Source organism: Myxocyprinus asiaticus, chromosome 14 (assembly GCF_019703515.2).
Source record: "Myxocyprinus asiaticus isolate MX2 ecotype Aquarium Trade chromosome 14, UBuf_Myxa_2, whole genome shotgun sequence".
Classification (NCBI taxonomy): Eukaryota; Metazoa; Chordata; class Actinopteri; order Cypriniformes; family Catostomidae; genus Myxocyprinus; species Myxocyprinus asiaticus.
In genome coordinates this window covers 15,082,989-15,102,722 of record NC_059357.1, presented here as the reverse complement: position 1 = coordinate 15,102,722, position 19,734 = coordinate 15,082,989, and the positions used below count along the sequence as shown (strand labels likewise).

The window sequence follows — 19,734 nt, the reverse complement described above, 5'->3', positions numbered from 1 at the left end:
GCGCAAATGCCATCTATTGCAAATGCTGGACTACTTCTTTCTAATTTATTAACAATTTCTTCATGCAGAAATTACAAAAATGTTATGACTAAACAGAAATCAGAAGAAACTATTATCTGCCATTTAAAATACAATCTTATTTTTTATACTACCATGAACTACCGTTCAAAAGTTTAGGGTCACTTACCCATTCTTTATTTTTTATTATTATTATTATTATTATTTTTTTTTTTTTTATTATTATTATTTTTTTCACATTTTAGAATAATAGTAAAGTCATCACAACTATGGAATAATATAAATGAAAATATGGTAATTATGTTGTGACTAAAAAATCCAAAATAAATCAAAACTATGTTATATTTTAGCATCTTCAACGTGGCCACACTTTGCCTAGATTTTGCAGAAATGTACTCTTGACATTTTCTCAACCAACTTCTTGAGGTATCACCCTGGGATTCTTTTTAAACAGTATTGAAGGAGTTCCCATCTATATGTTGGGCACTTAGTGGCTGCTTTTCTTAATTTGGTGCTGTTTTGGCAGCACGAGGGGGGACCTACACAATATTAGGCAGGTGGTTTTAATGTTGTGGCTGATCGGTTTATGGTAACAGTCTTGGCATTTATATTCTTGTAGAGTCATTTAGCCCATATGAAGCTGTTCAGCAGGTTGATTTAACAGCATGAGGGCTCAGATTATAGTTATTTTATACCCCATACTGGGTGCTTTCTCTCTGTTCTTGTCTGTGTTCCCATCTTTTTCCCAGGAAGAGAGGTAGATGAGATATCTGCTTTCTCCAGTGTAAACTCATACCGATCAATGCACTTATTTGGTGCATACAAGAGTGGGAAGTAATTCAAGAAACCAGCTTTTCCCTTTCTATCTGTTCCAAGTCTCTCCTCTTTTTGCCTCCCCTCCTGGCAGCGGGCTAGGCAGTTGGCTACAGGCCCAATCTGTGGCACTTTTTCATGGAGAGAGCTTGGTGGCTAGGGCTGAAACGATTAGTCGACGTTATTGACAACATCGACAATAAAAAATTGTCAACAAAAATTTTCGTTGTCAAATAGTCATTTGATCTCATTTAATGTAACATGAGATCACATTAAACTCTAATGGTACTGCACCTCGTGCATGACTGAGGAGAGGAAAAATTACATAGCTCACAGTCCAGATGCACTCCAAAACTTACAAACAGCTTAAGGTGATGTTGATCGCAAAGTATGAGGGAATTATAATGCAAAAATACAAAATATATAAATACAGAAGTACTCTCGTTGTGGAATAAGTGGAGCTGCCGCTCCGCTGAAGCAAAACTTGTGTGTCAAGCATCTTTAAAGGAAACCTCTTTACAGTTATATTTAAAGCGTTATAGCTTTAATAAAGTTCAAATAATACAGAAGCAGGTCATGTAAATAACTACAAACTCTGAAACTGGCATTTATCTGTGTGGTCAGCGCCTCTTCTATGAGTTGTGCGAATGTCCTGATCTAAGGGGGAGAGATTGAAACTGCACCCGGCTGATGCAAACTCTGGCACGGGGATGCTCATCCCTCGAGCGTGCAAGCATAATGCAGCTAAATTATAACGTGATGGCTCACGACTTACTGAATCATAATAAATGTCACTGTGCGTTTCTTATCGTAAAGAAAAGTGGCAATACGCAGCTTTATTAATTAAGAGAGAATTTGTTTTTTGTGAGTTAAAGATGGACTGACGTGAACAGAAAGGTGAGAAAGGGTCGTTTTCACCCCATTATACACTGCAACAAAATACATTTTTGATTTATTTTTGTTTTGGCTTGTTTTCCAATGTAAATATCTTAAACTCCTTTAAAACAACGTACATTTACTTTAGGAGCTATACTGCGGAAGAAAACATTGTTATCTGAGAATGTTGAATATAACATAAAAAATACAAATATTTTAAAATATCTAAAAATTCTATAAAAAGATGCATTCACAATATAAGATATTTAGACTTGCTTTTAGAGAATAGATCTTGAATGTAAGTATATTTTGTCTTTACTGCACTGGCAGAAGTATAACCAAGTGATATATTTATATACAAAATCCACTTATATTTAAGATACATTCTCTTAAAGCAAGTCTAGACATCTTATATGTTGCTTCTCAAGTTAAATGTATCTTGTTTTAAGGATTTTTAGACAATATTAAATGGAAAACAAGACAAAAACATTTGATAAAAAAAGGATTTTTTGCAGTGAATTTCTTTACTGAATTAAACTTAATAAAAAGTATTTTTTTTTTCCTTTACTTCAGTGAATGTCATTTAGAGATATTTTTAAAAGACAATTTTGTCCTCTTTATTGTTAGTAAGCACATTTAATACAACCTGTTAAGTCAGGGCTCAAGCTGAATAATCGGTTAAGAGCTAATGATTAATTGTTGCAATAATCGCCGAATAGTCGAATAATCATTCTAATAATCGTTAGATTAATCGAAATAATCGTTAGTTGCAGCCCTAGTCTAAACTAATTAATTAATTAAAACTTTAATAAAATGAAAATAGACCAATTAATTTTTAACATGACATTGCATTATTTTAATCACACAAAGTGCTTTTATACAGATCCTCACAGCACAATCCAAAATACAACATTGGAGTTATTTTTGTCAAATAAAGTGCTGCACAACAGAGCATCCCAGATGTGAGATATTACTTAATTATAATACAATTATTATTGATGTATTAGTATTATAAGTATTACAGTTAATATTAGAGTACATACACATTCCTAGTTGGCAAAGAGTATAGAACAATTCATTTTATGAGGATAGCATAGCTCAGATAAATTGGAATTTGATGAGAAATGTTCGATTACATATTGATATCTCACGTTTCACTGAAAACTTTGGCAAATCTTAGCAAATCTGAGCACAGCTGACATTCTTGAGATCTCTAAAAGAGACAGAGTATTTTTGTCAGGAAAGAAATCTGAGATCTAGGAGAAACAACTGACATATTAAAGATTTGCGTCTGATTTTTCTTCCTATGGGAGGTGATGTACATTAGCTAATGTCAAAAATATAAACTATAGCCTAAAGCTGTTATACAGCCACAAGCCAGTTGCTTTTCAATATCATAATTAAAATCTGTTCAACACCAACTCAATTAGACTAACACCAGGTTTGCGATTTGTAAAAACATAATCAGAAATCGTCACATTTGTTCATACACTGTTGCCTGACTTCACCTTCTTTGTTGTTTCCTAATATGCAGAGGCATGCTGCACGTTGTAACCCTTGCTAGATGTTTTTCCATTTGTCAATGACATTTGCTTGGTTTAGCAGCATCTGATTTGATTAAGTGCTTCAGTCAGCCAAATGAACAAAAACCCACATGCAACCCTCACTTTCTCTCTTTCAAGGTGTTATTGATAAAATCATCCACCGCTATTTTCTGGGTGGTGATATGAACTCATAAGAAAGACGAAAAACAAAAAGGTAAGACTCCGAGCAGAGGTGAGGAAAGCAAGGCAGATTTTGCTCTCTGGGTCGCTGTGGCCTTGGGCACTTTGAGAAGATGATTTGTCATAGCATGTCTAGGTAACAGTTTTTCTAGGTAAGAGAGGGTAAATGCTGTATGCTGTTAGACTGCCACTAAGTTTTAAAGTCTCAATAACAGGTCACACGCTTACACCCACACACTACACAAAAGCCCATTCCATGACACCAGGCAAAACTCTAGAATCCCAGGTGAAAAATCATCTTCAAACAAGGAAGGAAATGGGCCTGATAAATAGGAAATTGTTTATTTGTTGAAATGGCTTACAGAAGCAAAGGCTGTGATTCTCCCAAAACCTGAACAAAATATCACAGTTAAACAAGCCTTATGGCGTTTAGACAACTAGTTTATTTTAACAACTGGGTTTCAAACATTTCTAGATGCAGTGACTCGTGCTGTGCTACAACTTGTGCTGTGTGTGAAAGAAAATGTCTCTTGTGTGGAATTATTTTGAATTAGGTGACAATCACAGCAGAGTTGCAATTTGGAAGCTTTGCACTGCAAGAATTTCACAAGGTGGAACTACCATTACAATTTCAACACAACACATTTTATTACTCCTCTTAAAGGGCTAGTTCACCCAAAAATGAAAATTCTCTCATCATTTACTCACCCTAATGCCATCCCAGATGTGTATGACTTTCTTTCTTCTGCAGAACACAAAGAGGATTTTTAGAAGAATATTTAATGGTGACTGGTGATCAAAACTTTGAAACTCCAAAAATCACATAAAGGCAGCATAAAAGTAATCCATAAAACTCCAGTGGTTTAATTCATGTCTTCTTAAGCGATACAATCAGTTTTGGATGAGAATATACCATAATATACCATAATATAGCTCCTTTTTCACTACAAATCTTGACATCAGCAGTCTCCTAGGCGATCATGATTTTAAACTCGATTAAACTTCCTAGCGCCATCTAGTGCTCTGCGTATGCATCAAGCACTAGGAAGTGTAATCTAGCTTTAAATCATGATCGTTCCTAGAGACTGCAATGGCAAGATGTACAGTAAAAAAAGGAGTTATATTTGGGTCAAAATCAATTAGATCGCTTAAGAAATGGATTTAACCACTGGAGTCATGTGGATTACATTTATGCTGCATTTATGTGTTTTTCAGATCTTAAATGTTTTGGTCACCATTCACTCGCATTGTGTGGACCTACAGAGCTGAGATATTCTTCCAAAAAACTTTCTTTGTGTTCTGCAGAAGAAAGTAAGTCATAAACATCTGGGATGGCAAGAGGCTGAGTAAATGATCAGAGAATTTTCATTTTTGGGTGAACTATCCCTTTAAAGCTTGACATAGCAAGGAATATTACGAGTTTGTTAAATCTAAAGCAGAGGCTGCTTCAGCTAAAAATTGACAAGCTTCATCATTCAGAATTCCGTTAATGTGAGTTAAGAACTTTTTTTTTTAAAATCAAGAAATCTTACCAATTTAATGTAAGTCTTACAAGAGGCTTTTTAGAAATTAGTTAATGTGAGTTAAGAATGTTAATTTGACTTAATTATGTGCTTTTCTGTGTTTTTTCTATAACTGAAACCAGTTACTCTGAAACATGGAAGACATACAGAGACAAAGTTATTATTTAAATTTATTTTGAAGTTGCTTTATTAATTATCAAGCTAAAAAAAAAAAGCTAACAAGGTAGCATAAAAAAAGCAAAACCACTGAACAATTGGTTCCCATTTCGACCGATTATGCTATAAATAATCAGATATCGGTATCGAATTTTGTAATGTTGCATCCATAATTTCTACCAATCTACAGATGGGGAGCAGAGATTGAAGTATATGAAAGTTAGTCTTGGCCTCAGTAGTCATGCCCACAATCTGTTGATGCACACAAAAATGGCAAATGTCTTGGCAACAAAGTTATTTAAAGAAGGTACCGAGTTGACAGAAGTCTATACACATTTTCTGCTATTTTTAGAGTTTTTTTCTGTACAACCCTTAGTGGAGAAAATTCATTTCGGTCTGTTATTGTAGTTTAATCTATTGCTGATAATCCCGCCCCTTAATGACATGTAAAAAAACAGAATGAACTGTGGTTGGTTGGTCACTTTAAATGTATGCCAGGCGGTCTCTTCATGTCTAAGTGGGTGGTTCTTGGTTAAAAATAACCTTCAATGAGGGCCAGACTTCTTGTCGCAAGTCAAAAGCCTGCGTATGCATGCAGTAGCGGATTTAGGCATGGGCGACATGTGCCGTTGCCCAGGGCGGCATCTTGTGGGGGGCGGCACGAGGCACCCACACAGACCCCTTGCTTATATCTGAGCTGCTAAAAATTCTACATAAGCACTAAAAAAACACTTTAACTTGAAGAGCTCAGGTGACGGCATGTGCAAAGACACTCACACAGCCACATAGGAATTCAATAAAGTAAGGGGAACGAGAGAACACCATGCTGTTTCATGTCAGTTGCTAAGCAAAATGAATCAACCCAATGACAATTTGATGCTTGACTCCTAATTAATCTCAGAAAGCAGAACTGTCCAATGCCCACAACAACAGCAACGATGACACACTGAGGAAAACGGCCCCACTGAGGACTAAGGGAAGTTTTTGTGTCTTAAACTCATCAAAAGATCATTTGTACACGCTGTCCTCAAACTGTCTCTGTCTCTGTGTCTCTTTCTCCCTCTCTTTTTCTTCTTTCCTCCCTTTGTCTCTCCTTTGAACTGAAAACAATCCTAAAATTGACATAATAAGTAATTAGTCAAAGTGCACTGATTCCTAACACTACTGTGTTTTGACAACTAAGCCACTCCATCACATATTGTTACTCCTGTGCCAGATGTCAACTGATCGATCGCATAGATTCATTGATCCAACACAAAGCCTTCTGCTCACGTCGACATCCATTAGAATGCATAATTCTGTGTGGTTCAAACTTTAAAGAGCCTTTCGCTAAACTAATTAATATCCTTCACAATTAAAACAAGGTTTGACAGCTGTCCTTCTGTCATTAAGTCGATTTAGGTTCGCCATGAGTGCACTTCACTGTCACCTGTGCAATGCAGCTGTCATACAAATGTTTGAGAGTACCTTAACAGACATCAGTAAAATAATAAAATGAGTTATGATCCAGGACATGCGTAATACATGCACAGTGACATACATTTGTCCCCTACCTTTCAACAGAACACAGAAAATGTAATCTAAAAGGATATGACTGTGTTTCAAAACCTACCTTGCTGGGGGGAAAAAATAAATAAATACATAAAACAGCTTAAACCAGTTGGCTGGTCTTAGCTGGTCACAAAGCCTGGCCCAGCTGGTCTAGCTGGTTTCCCTGCCTGGCTAAAAAGCTCAAAACCCCTCTAAAACCAGCAACTCACCAGTCTGACCTGGGCGATCAGCGAAGACAAGCCAGCTTAGGCTGGTTTTAGCTGTGTGTTTTTTTTGTTTTTTTTTTCTGCAGGCATGGTAACACAGGATGTCCGAAAACAAAGGACATAAAATGGACATTGGACATCAAATGTAAAAAAATAAATAAATAAATAAATAAAAACACAAAAAAACACAAAAAAACAAACAAATGCTGTCTATGTAGGCAGCTCACTAGGTTCTGAGACACAGCCAACGTGTTTAAACGTCCTAACAGAGGAAGACACACACAAAACACACTACTAAGGCACTAAAACGTGTTTCTGTAGCAGTGAATGTTTGCGTAGGCACGCATGCAGATTGTATACTACTGCAGTGCTCTGAAAGTCTGTCCTCAGTCAATAACAAAGTGATGCCACTCACTCACCTTCATAATACCGCAAGGTGGATTCCCTGTGCCTGGGCACCTCTCTGCAGAACTGTCGCGAATTCGGATACCGATCCGCGGGCTGCTGTGTTCCCTGTACCGTCCGTTCGAGTATACTCCCTCGGCCCCGTACACCGGGTACCCACCACCAGCGAGTGCAGCTGCCGACACGTCCAGGTATGCTCGCATGCCCGCGTTGTGGGTATCGCTGATGCTCAGCGCCGCTGCCGCTGCTGCAATCTCCACAGAGTCCCGGGTCGGAGTGGTTGCCTCGGAGGAGCCAAGCTCGTACAAGGATCCCGCCACGGATTGGGAAGCCTGCGGCTCCGCCATCGCGTGCTCTGACGTTAGCTACGCCAAGAAACTCACCATTGGAGTGAATGAGCCTTTGATTTTAGGAGCAAAACAAACAGCCATCTGACTCCCGTGCGTACTCGTGAGCTGGAGGGAAACCATCAAATCCATGAAGCGAGAAGGCACCGCGCGTCCTCTACCAGACGAGGTGGTGAATAGATTGTGCGGGCGGATAGATTCAAACTCCCCTCTCTCTCTCCCCCTCACTCCTTTTCTCCCCCTCCCTCCTTCTCTCCCCCTCTTCTCCACTGGCTCGGAGTGTCTGAGAAAATAAAGCTCACAGATGACGCTCGCACCGTGTACTGCCGGCTGTCGTCAGTGGGCGTCCGTAGCTACCGAGATAATACCGGGTTATGAGGGCCGATTAGCCTCGTTCTGTCTCTTGATTGCCAGACGCCCTGTTGGCAGTGATAGAAGGATTTCCGCTGTCTCAGTACTGTCAGTGTGCATTCAGTCACTTTTGGTCTCCCTCCAAGCGCCTTTCCATGCGTAACCCATCAAAGATGACTGAAGATGCTTTGTGACCGATGGTCTAAGATAGTTGGTTAGATGGTCTCTTAGCATTAAACCCCTCTAAAAACCAGCTGACTGACTGGGTGACCAGCTAAGACAACCAGTTTATGCTGGTTTCAGCTGATTTTTTATTTTATTTTATTTTATTTATTTATTTTTTAGGGTTTGTTTTGTTTTGTTAGTTTTTAATGATAAACATGCATCTGAGGACTTGTCTCAGTCTTGTCTCAATCCTGTTCATGTATACTTTCTAAAAAAAAAAAACCTTAAAGGAATAGTTCACCCAAAAATGAAAATTCTCTCATCATTTGCTCACCCTCATGCCATCCCAGATGTGTATAACTTTCTTTCTTCTACTGAACACAAATGAAGATTTTTAGAAGAAGATAGATATCTGTCCTTTCAATGCAAGTGAATGGCAGCCAGAAATTTGAAGGTCCTAAAAGCAGCATAAATGTAATCCATAGGACTCCAGTGGTTAAATCCATATCTTCAAAAGTGTTATAAGTGTGGGTGAGAAACAGATCTATATTTAAGTCTTATATATATATATATATATATATATATATATATATATATATATATATATATATATATTTCAGATGTGCAAGTGAATTTAAACAGGCACCACAAATGGCTTTCAGATGTGAAAGTGAAAGTGGAGATTTATAATAAAAAGGGCTTAAATACTGATCTGTTTCTCACCCACAACAGTCATATCACTTCTGAACATTTGCCCTTATATTGTTATGAATTTGTCTTATGAATTACTTTTATGCTGCTTTTATCTGCTTTTCGGTCCTTTAGATTTCTGGTCGTGGTAACCATTAACTTCCACTGAAAGGGCTAACAGAGCTGAGATATTCTTCTAAAATTCTTCATTTGTGTTCTGTAGAAGAAAGAAAGTCATACACAACTGGGATGGCATGAGGGTGAGTAAATGATGAGAGAATTTAAATTTTTGGGTGAATTATCACTTTATGTCATGGTTTCGGCATTTGTGCTGGCTCATACTGTTGTTTGTTTTTCTCTCACCCTCGTGTCTCACAGGTGGAGCCGGCACGCCTGATCAGCGTTTCAATGGGAACGCTGATCGTTCCTGGGGAGGCACTGATCATGGCAATGATTTACTCGCCCTTTTCACCTGCTTCTCTCTGATTGAACTCCCTACTTATTCCTTGTGTTTTCCCTCTTTCTTTGCCAGTTTATTGTTTGCTGTGAAGTGTTAACTGTGCTCTCTTGTTTAGTTGGAGATTGCTCGTGTGTCTGTTGAGGTGTGGTTACCTTCCTGTTCACGTCACCTTCTCCATTACCTGTATTGTCGCCCAATTCCCTTGGAGGAGGATTCTTCGGTCTCTGCCCACGTGTCGGGGAGAAACTCGCCTGGGCTTTGCTTCGCACCACACCAGCTTCCTCGGATGCTCTTAGTATTGCTCCTGACTTCCACAACGCACGCACTCATCCTACTAACACACTCATTCCTTATCCCACTGAGCGATTATAGCTTTTGACTCTGTTCATCACTGCAGCCGGTGCCGGGTGCGCCTGTCCTTGTTTACAAACTTTGTTGTTAATAAACTCATTGACTGTTTCCTCTGCGTTTGGGTCCCTTTGTCTCCCCTCACCCCCTGACACTTTAAACTATATTTCAATATTGTCTCACTTTCATTTCTGTTTAATTCTGAGCAATTTTTTTACTGCCTCCTTAAGATCATTTGTTTGTGTTGTGTTCATCATTTGTAAATCACTTTGGATTAAAGTGTATGCTAAATGTCCGCTCAATGAAATGTTAATATAAATTGGTTACACCATTAAACTTTTCAGTAAATTTTTTTGTGTGTACAGTAAGTGCAAGTTAAGTTCAATAGTAAGTGCATTTAGTGTGGATTGGTTAAGTGCTCGCAGGACATATGTTTTTTCAGCTGGTTCTTGAATGTTGAGATGGTATCAGCAGATCTTGTGGAACAGAGTGGAACTGAGAAAGTGAAAGAAAGTGGTTGCTATTGGGCGTTAATAAAAGGGTGCTTACTGGCCCAAGAAAAAAGAGAACATCCCCAATTTGCTATGACATCTATGGCATCAATTTGCTTATCCCTAGATATGTGTGGGGACATTTACACAGCAAAAAAAAATAATTTTCTTAATTAGTATTTTTGTCTTGTTTTCCAGTAAAAAAATATCTAAACATTCTTAAAACATGATAAATTTACTTGACAAGTAAAATTTGTCTTGTTTTAAGATAAATCTATCTTAATTTAGTGAGGTTAATTCTTAAAACAAGAAAAAACTATTTGCCAGTGGGGTAAGCAAAATAAACTTAATTCAAAGGAAAAACGAGTTTATTTTCTTACCTCATTGGCATTTTTCTTGTTTTAAGCATAAAGTTTTCTCAATTTTGTCAGATTTCTTTGAAAACAAGACTTAATGTCTTATGCCTTTTTGCATGTCAAGTAAATATATGAGAATATTTACTGTTAGAATATTTTTCCTGGAAAACAAGACAAAAATACTAATTAAGAAAATTATTTTCTGCAGTGTATATTGTGATTTTTTTTTTTTTTTTTTTTTTTTACCAGAAAACAAGACACAAACACTAATTAAGAAAATTATTTTTGTCAGTGTACATTCTGAAAATAAATAATTATTCTTTATTTGTTTCAAGGGTTAATAATGTGACACTCATAATTTTTCTATTAAATTATTTAAAAATACATGAAAAATGCTATTTGCATAAAATAATTACTTGAACACACCTCTCCTACAATGAACATGTTTTTAAGACAATAAAATCAAAGTCTCAAGCTGAAATTCTTGAAAAAAGAAATTAGTATTTCTTAAAAAAATAAGCAGTGAAACAATTGTTTTAAAATATGATTAATATTTGAAAAACATTTGTCCACCACATAAAATTAAAATAACCAACATTTACGCAGCAATGTTGAAAAAAAAAAAAAAAAAACATAAAACAGAGAGGACCCCTTTAGACCCTCAAGACCTGAATGTGAAGTAAAAATATCTGATATTTTGACATTTTTATGAAAAGGCACATTTTGTTCAGGCCATGTGGTGTAACCCTGAGAAAACTTCTTGATATAACCAACTCAAAAATTAATGATATTTGTAATATATATATACAGTATCTCACAGAAGTGAGTACACCCCTCACATTTTAGTAAATATTTTATTATATCTTTTCATGTGACAACACTGAAGAAATGACACTTTGCTACAATGTAAAGTAGTGAGTGTACAGCTTGTATAACAGTATAAATTTGCTGTCCCTTCAAAATAACTCAACACACAGCCATTAATGTCTAAACCGATGGCAACAAAAGTGAGTACACCCCTAAGTGAAAATGTCCAAATTGGGCCCAAAGTGTCAATATTTTGTGTGGCCACCATTATTTTCCATCACTGCCTTAACCCTCTTGGGCATGGAGTTCACCAGAGCTTCACAGGTTGCCACTGGAGTCCTCTTCCACTCCTCCATGACGACATCACGGAGCTGGTGGATGTTAGAGACCTTGAGCTCCTCCACCTTCCGTTTGAGGATGCCCCACAGATGCTCAATAGGGTTTAGGTCTGGAGACATGCTTGGCCAGTCCATCACCTTTACCCTCAGCTTCTTTAGCAAGGCAGTTGTCATCTTGGAGGTGTGTTTGGGGTCGTTATTATATTGGAATACTGCCCTGCGGCCCAGTCTCCGAAGGGAGGGGATCATGCTCTGCTTCAGTATGTCACAGTACATGTTGGCATTCATGGTTCCCTTAATGAACTGTAGCTCCCCAGTGCCGGCAGCACTCATGCAGCCCCAGACCATGACACTCCCACCACCATGCTTGACTGTAGGCAAGACACACTTGTCTTTGTGCTCCTCACCTGGTTACCGCCACACACGCTTGACACCATCTGAACCAAATAAGTTTATCTTGGTCTCATCAGACCATAGGACATGGTTCCAGTAGTCCATGTCCTTAGTCCGCTTGTCTTCAGGGCTTTCTTGTGCATCATCTTTAGAAGAGGCTTCCTTCTGGGACAACAGCCATGCAGACCAATTTGATGCAGTGTGCGGCGTATGGTCTGAGCACTGACAGGCTGACCCCCCACCCCTTCAACCTCTGCAGCAATGCTGGCAGCACTCATACGTCTATTTCCCAAAGACAACCTCTGGATATGACGCTGAGCACGTGCACTCAGCTTCTTTGGTCGACCATGGCGAGGCCTGTTCTGAGTGGAACTTGTCCTGTTAAACCGCTGTATGGTCTTGGCCACCGTGCTGCAGCTCAGTTTCAGGGTCTTGGCAATCTTCTTATAGCCTAGGCCATCTTTATGTAGAGCAACAGTTCTTTTTTTCAGATCCTCAGAGAGTTCTTTGCCATGAGGTGCCATGTTGAACTTCCAGTGACTAGTATGAGAGAGTGAGAGCGATAACACCAAATTTAACACACCTGCTCCCCATTCACACCTGAGACCTTGTAACACTAACGAATCACATGACACCGGGGAGGGAAAATGGCTAATTGTGCCCAATTTGGACATTTTCACTTAGGGGTGTACTCACTTTTGTTGCCAGCGGTTTAGACATTAATGGCTGTGTGTTGAGTTATTTTGAGGGGACAGCAAATTACACTGTTATACAAGCTGTACACTCACTACTTTACATTGTAGCAAAGTGTCATTTCTTCAGTGTTGTCACATGAAAAGATATAATAAAATATTTACTCAAATGTGAGGGGTGTACTCACTTCTGTGAGATACTGTATATATATATATATATATATATATATATATATATATCTTTTTTTGTGTGCACTCTTATGTGTTCAAGGTGCAAGGAAAGTTTCTTTTTATTACATGACATTGTTTAAGTCATTAAATAAATTATTTTTAAAGAAAATGCTAAATGTTTTCCAAAAATGTATGAAACCAAATTGGACACCAAAAAGATTTCTCATTTTTATCACCTTTTACAACCTTATTTGTCAATGATCTTCAAATAGACACAATTTGTAAGTATTTTAATTATCATCTTTTTTAAATTATTTTTACACAAAATAAAAACTGTTTACTGTATATCTGCTGTAAAAGAATTGTACTACCATTGATGTACAGGTGGCGCTCTTTGTAGCTGAAATACTATTTTTCATCAAATTATATGCATTATGTATTTATAACTTTTTAGGACCAGAAACGCGCGCACACACACACACACACACACGCGCGCGTGCGCTTCTGTGCACACATAAACACAAAAGGGGAGAGACAGAAAGAAGAGAAATATTATACTGTCAAATTATATCCCCCAGAAAACCCAAATCACATTAGCTGGTGATGGCATGATAGAAATCATATGCTCCTCAGCCTGAGCAGCCATTACAGCATGATTCATCATTTTCAGACTGCAGCAATCAAACACCGAGCAGGGGCATTAAAGCCAGACAAGAGCAATATAACCCAGAACAAGGTCATTAACAGCTGTCCAAAGTCCCTCCATAACCATACTCCATGGTAAGTTACCATCTGCTTTTTTTAATTCAAGAAGATCTGATGCTGATGTGCTTTAAATGATGATGATGATAATGTATGCTTTATTTATTTTGAGCAAATAACCATAATCTGTCTCCAGAGCTTCCCATAGTGTTTTTGCAATCCATGGGAGAGATGTCATTCTGACAGCAATGACTGTAACTTTCTCTAAGACTCCAGGGTGACAGATGAGGAAATGCCTGAAGAACTAAAGCTCATAATTCTCATGGGAAAAAAAAGCTCATAAAAGCTCACAATCAGTCAACGCCATCAAAACGCTGGCTGGAGTCTGTTTCTAAGAAACTGTTTGTTGGCCCAAGTTTGCTGTAGTGTTTCTTTTCGCAATGGAGCCCTTCTTTTCTAGTAAGACTGAAAAATGCCTTGGCTTTGTACACTTTTTTACTTTTTCTTGTGTTGAATGAGGACGTTGACCTTGCAGTCACCCCAAACATCCTTGGAGATGATGCTCCGCCCCAATGGTCACGAGTGCTTCACTGATTCATTAGAAGTGGAATCGTTCATTGGAATGATTAACTGAAAGATGTAGTTGACACAGAGAGAATACTAAAGAGGGATTGATGAAGGGAGAGAAGATTGGCAAGACAAAATCAGCAAATTTACTACAGACGTCAGTCAGTGAAACAAAGAGTGAATGAGGAGAGTGAGAGTGAGAGGATACATTTCCCATTTCAGATTTTCATTAAGCAGGCTTCTGATTGCACCTTGTATGTCAGGAGCGCACGTGAGAGAGAGAGAGAGAGAGAGAGAGAGAGAGACAGAGAGAGAGAGAGCGAGAGACAGAGAGAGAGAGAGAGAGAGAGAGAGAGAGAGAGAGAGAGAGAGAGCAAAGATCAAATGCAAGTGTTACAGTGGGAGAACTCTCAAGCATCTGTGACAGAAATACTAATTTTTGAGATACACACTCGGAAACCAGCCACTGCTTTGATCAACATATTCAAGAGCTGTCTGTGTATAGCCTATCTGTTAAAATATTCCTAATATCTTTATGTCTATGTCTTGTTGAATGTATTGATTGTATTTTATTAAATATTTAATATGATTTATAATATATTTATTAGCCTACTATGACTGGCACCTTACTTTCACTGCTCCACTGGCAGTGCGATACTGCAGATAATATTGGCTTTTGTATGACAAATTGCTTGTTACGTTCCTAATTTGTAAGCTGCTTTGGTAAAAAGCATCAGCTAAATGATTTAATGTAAATGTAATGCTTCCTTTTTCCACTGCTTTAATTATGTAGATTAATGCTTTGGTAATATTGTATGTAAGTAAAACAATCCATGAATAAAGTACTTTGAAATTTAGTTACTAACGGGCTGTCTATGTACATCTGTAACAGACAGTTCATTATTGTTTTATTAATAAATGTTATTGTATATTATAATTTAGATTTTTTAGAATTGCAGTTGTAACAATTTGTACTTTTTTTTTTATTTGTATAGCTTAATTATTACTGTCATTATGATTATAATTATTATTTTTTATTATGGTATTGCCCTTTTCACAACACCTCATTTCAAAGCTTTTTCTTTTCCTTTTCTCTTCATTGCTTTTGTTATGAGTATTGATAATTTGGCCATTTTATATGTAAATAATTGTGCCAATAAAAGTACTTTGAAAATGGAAATGAAAGAGAGGTTATCTGCAGGCTGAGAGGCTTTTATAACCAGGGACTGAAATTGAACCAGTACAAAAACTGAAAATGGACAAAATTTTCTGTAGAATGTAACCGAAAACGGGAACAAAGTCACTTTTAATTGTTCCGGAGTGAAAATGCTATTTTTAAATGTTGGTAACTGGTTAATAACCAGTTAATAATTGGTTAATAACCGGTTAATTTAGTTCTGCTAATTTATTTTCATGAAACCAAAGTCTAAATGGTTTATTACAGTACATTTTCAAAACCACACCACTTCCTGTTGCCAAAATAACGAGGCTTCACTCTTTTTAGTTGAACATGATCAGAATGTGTTTTGATACTGAAGGAAACTGCATAAGACAAAGCCAAAATCTCTCTCTCTCCTGCATGCATGCACACACTGTTTGGGCATATTTAGATTGATTAATTGATTTTAGATGGCCAATAATTTTTGAAATATTTTTGGGGACATCGTATTTGATATTAAGAATACATTTATTGAAAATAGGTTATTTTATATAGACTAAATTATACTTTTATTGTTATAATTTCTAAGCTGATAATTCCCCTACATGGGACAAAAATGTAATTGCTTATAGTCCCTTATTTTGAGTGTGTTTTTCCAGACTTTTTGAGAGATCTGGTAACACTGCATCTGGTATCACACACCCTTAGCATAGTACTGTAACAGAACATTATTAACCATTCTTTAATTTAGTTCTAACAGGTTACAATTAGGAAAGGAGGCAGCGGAACGCAGGAACCGGAACTAAAAAAATACAGTTTCTGCTCCGAGCAAACCGAAATGATATATAACCATAACTTTATGTGACTTATTACTTTAAAATGCATTATTCTGAGAGAGAGAGAGAGAGAGAGAGAGAGAGAGAGAGAGAGAGAGAGAGAGAGAGAGAGAGAGAGAGAGAGAGAGAGATTGTTTTATTATTTTGATCTCTCTTTTGACAGATCATACACTGGTAATTAATTTCTCACCGCTGCTATCCACAACATCCTGAGACAGCAAGTGGGCCAGATTTAAATCCTCCACCCTCCACTCAATCAAAGCACAACATCTCAGTGCAGACTCCATCAGGCCCCCTCCATGCAATGCTCAGTACTTAACATTTACATAGGAAACTTATGCTATCAAAAGCATCCACTTCACAGATTAATTTAATTTCACAATCATTCATTCAAATATAATGTATATGTCATAAAATTAACCAATGTATTTTAAACACTGTGTTCTTATAATAATTATTGCAAGTGATCCAATAAAGTACAGTCTATCAACTGTAAGAGTGAGAGAGCAACAGGGTGTTATTTCCTGTGAGCATCTGCCTTTCTTGTAAGTGTGACATTCTTCAACACAGAATGAGGAATCGAAAGCCACACAATTTCACAGTGTGCAAGTGGGCGAGATTGGTTTTTGTTTGAAATTCACACAAAAACAAGATGACCCTGGAAGGACTGCAATTCTCTGAGAGGAAAAACAAACATGGAAACGTAACCATCACAGAGAACGAATACGGACCACCCAGTTCTCTCAGAATGTTTTATATTTAGGTTTGAAGGAAATTTGACAAGTGCAAGATTGTGCCATGAGTGCAGACAGCAGAGCGATGCGTGACGGCTCATGAAATTCAAACGTTTTGTCTGTTCACTCTTACTAAGTGTTTTAGCGACATCTGCTGGTGAACAGGGAAATACAATTTTTATAGCAGCAACCGACGCCAGTAATGTAAAAATTACGGATTATTAAACACGATTGCCGACCAGACTGTGAGAATGCGTGTGTGAGAGAGTATTTATTTCTTTTGATTTTTTTTGTGACCTGCTGTAATGTAAAGTAGGTATTTCTTAAAGGTGCTATAAGCGATTTTTATGGAATGGTATGCAGAAAATGTTCCCTCTCCCTGAAAGATATCATTTTCAGAAAAAAAGTGTCCTGAGAATTCTCACGCTTTCTGTGACAGCACTAGATTGTGTAAACAGCTAACAGAAATGTGGCCGCAGACACATTCTTTGATCAGCCAATCAGAAGATTTTGATGTTCTATCTTCCTGACAATCATTTTGCGCATTCCCATAATGTAGTTGAAGCGGAACATTCACTATTTAGGGCACTATTTAGACGCAGGCCCTGAGCCAAATGGCACCCTCCGCCCTTGATGTCTTCCTCCGAGTGCAGACCGATGGTGCGCTAGTCAGCAAGTCCATGATGGGGCATGAGTTATAAAAGTGTGAATTTGTGACAGACCTCGAGGCTTAAATCTTTAAAAGTCATGGCATTGATAGATAGGGTAAAGAAACACACTTTAAACTCACTATTGAATATTTTTTTAATTTAATAATTTCAAGCAACACACTGACAGTAAAGCTTTAGATAATTTAATCAAGAACCTCTGAAAAACAAAGTGCACATACATCTACAGCAACAAAACCTCATCTTTTTAAATCTTTAGAGAACAAATAAACATGATTCAGACTCATGGATGGTTACAGGCAGGTGCTTAGAATACAGTGAAATGTACAGAAAACTCATTGAGAATGCAGAGAGCACTCGTGAGCACCCCTTAGAGCGCTAAAATGTCAAATGGGACACCCTATGCGCTCGTGGATTTCGCGGGAACGCGAAAATGAAGGTCACGAGGCCGCAAGTCCACATCAAGTGTCCCATTTGGGCCAGGGCCGCACTCAATACCTCAATGGTATGTTCTGAGGGCGGTGTTTTGAAAAGAGGGGGCGTGTCTAATTTAACAGCTCAGTCTCCTGGAAGTTTCAGAACTGCTAAAATTGCTTACAGCACCTTTAAATGATTAGTTTACCCAAAAATGAAAATTCAGTCATTGGGTCTGCTCCAAAACCTAATGAGCTTCCTCCGGAGGCAGCATTTTAATACATCATAAGCACGCTCCCGACTCGAAGGCTGTTCCAAAAGACAGGTATCTTAATTATCCCGCCTCATAAGATACCTAATTTTGGACAAATTTTAAGGTAGCATAGTATGTATCCTTCCCCGGGTAGGCGTTCCCAGAATGCACCGTGATGAGCTCGACGGAAAAATAAATCCAAGATGGCGGACGAAGTGAGAACAATTTGGATTATAAATATATTTCTAATACATTCAATACTGAAAAGTATTGATAAAAATGTGTTTAATGCCATAGAAGACTGACTATTTGACCCAAAATGCATGTACTATGTGTATTTATGCTCATTAGAGTATCACGTTGTTCCTCTCGTGTCACCTCTATTGAAATCAGTTGCGAGTCGAGTCACGTGTTCGCTGCCTGCACGCGGTGAGCGCTATTTGAAAGACGCCCGGAGCTGCCACCTATGTAGAGCGTTCCAAATCACTCTCTTAGGCATCATTTCAGTAAGGATGCTGCCATAGAAGACAACTGCCTATGTAGGCAGGAGACAGAAAGGCAGCTCATTAAGTTTTGGAACAGAGCCAATGTTTACTAAACCCTGTGTTGTTATAACCTCATATGACTTTCTCATATGACAGAAAGCGAGAAATCTTGAAAATATGTTGTGCTTAGTGATGTCATACAATGGCAGTTTATGGTGACCACCTCTTCAAGCTTCAAAAGGACACAAAAGTCTAATAAATTTTTGTATGCTGTATGCGACTCATGTCTTTTTCTGAAGGAATATGATAAGGTTTGGTGAGAAACAAATCTAAATCTAATGTATTATTAAGTAAAACTCTTGACCGACTGTTGATCTCCTGTGCACATGCGTTCATGAGACAGACTGCACACTAGCTATAGAGCTCCTTGCACGAGAGCAATGTGCTGCAGCCTCTTGCGAGATGGGTTGTACAAGCGATATTACCAACAGAAAACACAACAAACCTGCACACAAACCAGAGAACAGAACAAAAACATGTCTGAAGAGTTTGTAGTCAAAAAATAGATGCATTTCTATGCCCAGCCTTATTTGTTTGAACCAAAGTCCCCAATCAAACAGAGAGATGGCACTGAAGGTAGCTACAGTCACTGTGTCCTAACCAGACGCCAAACGACACGCAATAAAAGTTATCTTTTCTATGTTAATCAGAGTTTTTTCCTAAGCAGCTGTGACGAGTGATGGAACATTTTGTCGATCACTTGATTTCTATATTTGGCCTTGCACCAAGTAACCCTGTCTGCTATGATCTGGCAATGGTCCAAAATCATTCTCATAACATTTTATTGAAGCCAGCATTTTGGCCGAAGATGTTTCACTTGGTGGCCATTTTCACAGATATCTGACACACACACAGACACACACACCGGTTCAGAATAGAGAAGAGGTGAACGCCCAACTCGCTAGCGGCAGCGTAAATTCTACTACTGCTCTCCTGCAAGGAGCTCTAAAGCTCATGTGCAGACTCATGAACGTG

General features: G+C 37.9%; 1 protein-coding gene across 2 annotated transcripts in view; it reads right to left on the bottom strand.

The window, feature by feature from the left end:
* LOC127452370 (inactive phospholipase C-like protein 2) overlaps nt 1-8,432 on the bottom strand; it is a 133,608-nt gene extending 125,176 nt beyond the window's left edge. For both annotated transcript variants that reach the window (XR_007899243.1, XM_051717799.1), the window contains exon 1: nt 7,287-8,432. Coding sequence is in view for 1 of the 2 variants with exons in the window: in XM_051717799.1 (XP_051573759.1) it covers nt 7,287-7,619 (333 nt within the window). In the remaining variant the exon portion in view is untranslated. The remainder of the gene's footprint in view (nt 1-7,286) is intronic.
* Between the last annotated feature and the right edge of the window lie 11,302 nt (nt 8,433-19,734).